Raw genomic sequence first — 4,106 nt, forward strand, 5'->3', positions numbered from 1 at the left:
TGAGGAAAAAGAAAGAGAATTTAAGAGGTTAGAATTAGAAAAAGCCAGTCAGGCTGAGGAACAAGAAAGAGAATTACGGAAAATGGAGATAGAGTTAGAAAGACAGAGATTAACATTATCCCAGCCACACATCAGTAACCAAGAAGGGAACTCTAGTGCTGAGGTAACAGACATGTTTTTAAAGAGATTCCCAAGGTTTAATAAAGATGACGATGTTGAAAAGTTCCTTATATCATTTGAACGATGTTGTAGAGATTTTGAGGTCAGTGAGGAGAAATGGATGACTTATTTGAGACCTCAAATAAGCGGAAAGCTTTTAGAAATCTATGGTGACATGCCAGAGGAATCTCATAGAGATTATAATCTGTTTAAAAAACACGTTCAACAACAACTGCAACTGACACCTGAATATTATAGATTGAAATTTAGAACTGTGAGGAAAGAAAGAAACCAGGTAGCCTCAAAGCAAGCTCAGCTCTTTGACAGTTGGTTGAGAACCTCTGAGGTGGAAAATTGTCAACAACTGAAAGAGTTAATGAAATTGGAACAGTTATTTTGTTTGGTGCCTGCAGATTATAAATGGCTTGTACAGGACCGAAAACCAGCGACTGCTGAAGAAGCAGCTGTCATGGTAGATCAACTAATTACCTTAAAAGAAGGATTTAAAGAAGATGACACGCCAAATGATAAAAAGTCAAATAACCAGCCATTTTATCAACATCAAGCGCACGCACAGCAATGAAAAGGGCTTGTGATAGAAAACACCACCTGGAGGTGGCATGGAGCAATAACCCAAACCGTGCCTGAAGGAAAAATGAGGTGCTTTCAATGTGGTAAATTAGATCATTTAAGAAATCAATGTCCCCTTTTAAAAAAGGACAAAACATCTTTCTTTGTAAATAAAGTGACTGAAGAACCCAAGGCAAAACAAGATACTTTGTCTAAAGGCAGTTTGGAAGCAGTGCCTAAGGAGAAACAATGTCTATTCATCCTGTCAGATACATTGTCTGAAGACTCTTTAGAACCCCTTACTATTGACAATAAGAATATACAAGGGTGGCAAGACACTGGATAGAATGTCTGCCTCATTCATCCAGAAGCAGTACCTCATAAATTTAGACATCCCACCTCAGAAATTAATTTAAAGGGCTTGGGGCCTGCGATACCAACTGAAGTACTCTCATTACCAATCGAGTATAAGGAATGGAAGGGAATCTGGGATTTTGCCATCAGCCCAGATATACCTTACCAATGTTTAATTGGTAATGACCTAGCTAAACAGATTAAAAACTGGAGAATGTTGTGTAACGAAGATAAACATAACATCAGGAGCCCTACTCAGGAAGCAATGTGTTTAGCCATTCCACCTGATTTGGATGAGGGTCCAGAATCCAGCTCTGTAATGGTCGAGATTGTTGATAAGACAGAGGGAATCAGAGAGATTCTGCGAGAACAAAGAGCGGATCAATCCCTACGATCTATGTTCACACAGGCTCAGATTACACCAGAATCGGCGGAAGAACAACCCTATAGATTTATTGCTGAAGATGGTGTTCCAAATATAAAGTCAGAAGTGTATAGCCAGAAGAGACCATGCAAACGAGGAACAAGTCCTGCAGCAGAGCCGGTTCCAGTGGCTGATTATATGAGAGCCAGTGAAGAGAATATAGTGACAATAGGTCTGGAAAGACAAGTGATAAACTCTGAGGAGAAAGAAGAATCCTTGACCTTAAAAGATGCATTACCTTCAGCTCCACGTAAAGGAATTACCTCAACCGAACTTTTTGACAAAGACAATAAAATACAATCAAAAGAGAAAGCTGAAGAAAAACAGACTCTTGATTTGACAGTAGAAACTGATGAGAGTTCAAAATATCCAAGGGCCTTATGTGAAACAGAGATCCAAACACCTGGAAGACTAGTTGGAGTTAAGATAACTTCCAGACATGATTCCTTCACTATAAAAGTTCCAGAGGATCGCACAAGAAAAGTTTCAAAGATTGGAACTGTAGTTGAAGTTAAGGACCTAAGTGAAACTTATCAAAAAGTTGTCATCAACAATTTGACTGATGCAAGCTTGTATACTACAACAGTTTTTGATGAAGATAAGAAGACTCTCAAACATTCTACACTTCGTCTGAAAGAAGAGAAACATTTTGCTGAGAGTAAAATAGTAGATCAACTCTTCCTTACTAACCCTGAACATTTCGATATGTCTACATCTGAAAAGAAAGTCAGCAGAAAAAGAAGATCTAATCATATATCGGAAGAGGAATCTCCTTTATCCTTGAGCAAAGAAGAAAGGGAGAATAGAAGCCAAGCTGATGGACTGACAAGAGAAATAATATACACAGACAATGTTGGTGGTGATAAAAGGAAAAAGCTACAATTTCCAGCTTTGGAGGTTTGTCCAGACTACAGTGGGAAAATTGCAATAAAGAAAGGCAGTATTCTTGTTCGTTCTTCCAAGGACAGTGAATTCTCTTCAGTGCCAAGAAAAGGTGTTCGAGGAATTCCACTACAACCTGATGCTGCATGGAGGCAAGCCTTTGATCAAGCCTCAAAATTCTATAAAAGCAGAAATGTTCCTGATAATTGGAAGACCGGGATAAAAGAAGAAAGAGAAGAATGTGGAACTGTGTGGGGTGTATTGTCCTGTTATAATGTGAGACTAGGTATTAGGAAAAGGAGAGTTGGAATTGGGTAAAAGGAAAAAGAAAAGAAAAACCCCTTATTTTCTATAAAGGTTAGACCACATAGAATAAAAGTGTTAGTGTAGAAAGGTAATGTATGTGTAATATAGTGTAGTGTAATATTTTATAGATGGTATCCTGATTTATTACAGATTTGAAAATGTATGATGGTAAACTGGATATATTTTATACAATATGTATAAGGTATAAACCCATTATATTAAAGTGTGGTAGTTATGTAAGTTTTGCAATAGGCAATGAATATTTACAAAATATGTATAAATATAGAAATGTTTAGATAGATTGTTTATATGAAAAATGTTAGAAATATGAGACTTTGATACTACATTCATAGATAATACTAGATAACTGATCAATATAAGGTTTGTATATGTAATTCATAATATGTATTTAACCTTAATATGTTTGTGTTTCAGGGATAATGTTATGTGTGTATTGTTATGCAAACTTTTAAAAATTATTTTTGCCCATTTTGGGACTCCAAATGGCCAAAAATAATTCTTTTTGGGTGGAAGGTGTAAGGAAGTTATTGAAACTAGGTATATGTATTTAAACTGTTTAACTATTTGTTTGGTAACAGTAGCTGAAAACTAGAACTGGTTGTATTCACTGTGGCGTTGCCAAGGAGACCAGGCAGGAGTGAGTGGAAAGTGGGCGGAGCCTAGTGAGAGAAATCTAGCTGCGTTTGAAAAGAAGCAGTCAGTTGGGGGTTTGGAGTCGGAGTTAGCAGTTGAGAGAGAGAGAGTGGGAAGTAGAGAAGCAGTATTTGTGAATAGTCAGGGGTTTCTTCAGTTTAGGAAGGCTGAAGGAGAAACCTAATTAGTTTCATTAGTCAGAGAGGACTAAGAGAAGCTTGTTTAGATCACTAGTTAGAAATGAACTAGAGATCTGGGGTTTGATCACGAAAGGATCAAACAGGAAGGCTATTCACCCCAGGAAACATTGTTTAAGAAAGTGCTTCACCACAGTAAAAGTCAATTACAAGTTGTATTATCCAGAAGTGTGAACTGTATTGCAACCAAGTTACATGTAAAGTTCTCAAAGTATTTCCAAGTTTATCAACAGCCTGCAACCATACGCTTTGTTCAAAATAAACTTATTAACTTTTGTTTGAAGACAGTGTCATCTCTATATATCTGCGTCTGGGAATCAGTTCTCATCGGCATTACCTCCCGTTGGTGGCAGTTACCTGAATTACATCTATAATTATCCGCACCTTTTATAAATTAGCAAACCTTTGGAGATTTAAACAGGAGTAGGTGGAATACCTTCTCAGATTGGCCAGTGTTGCTAATCACAGTAAAATAAATCCCGTTGCAAATTGGCGAAGTGGGATACTTTTACAAATTGGTGTCAGCAAGGTAGAAATCTATCACAAATTGGTGGCATTCG

At 37.2% G+C, this 4,106-nt stretch overlaps 1 protein-coding gene across 1 annotated transcript; it reads left to right on the forward strand.

Moving 5' to 3' along the window:
• The first annotated feature begins 1,348 nt into the window (after positions 1-1,348).
• On the forward strand, positions 1,349-2,707 carry LOC132761774 (AT-rich interactive domain-containing protein 4B-like). Its single transcript, XM_060754860.2, has one exon. The coding sequence runs from the start codon at positions 1,349-1,351 to the stop codon at positions 2,705-2,707; it is 1,359 nt and encodes a 452-aa protein (XP_060610843.2).
• The last annotated feature ends 1,399 nt before the right edge of the window (positions 2,708-4,106 follow it).

The sequence above is a fragment of the Anolis sagrei genome, chromosome Y (genome assembly GCF_037176765.1).
Source record: "Anolis sagrei isolate rAnoSag1 chromosome Y, rAnoSag1.mat, whole genome shotgun sequence".
NCBI lineage: Eukaryota > Metazoa > Chordata > Lepidosauria > Squamata > Dactyloidae > Anolis > Anolis sagrei.

Bases quoted from the DNA above. Each gene is read 5' to 3' on its own strand.
- LOC132761774 (XM_060754860.2), top strand. From the start codon at position 1,349: ATGTGTTTAGCCATTCCACCTGATTTGGATGAGGGTCCAGAATCCAGC.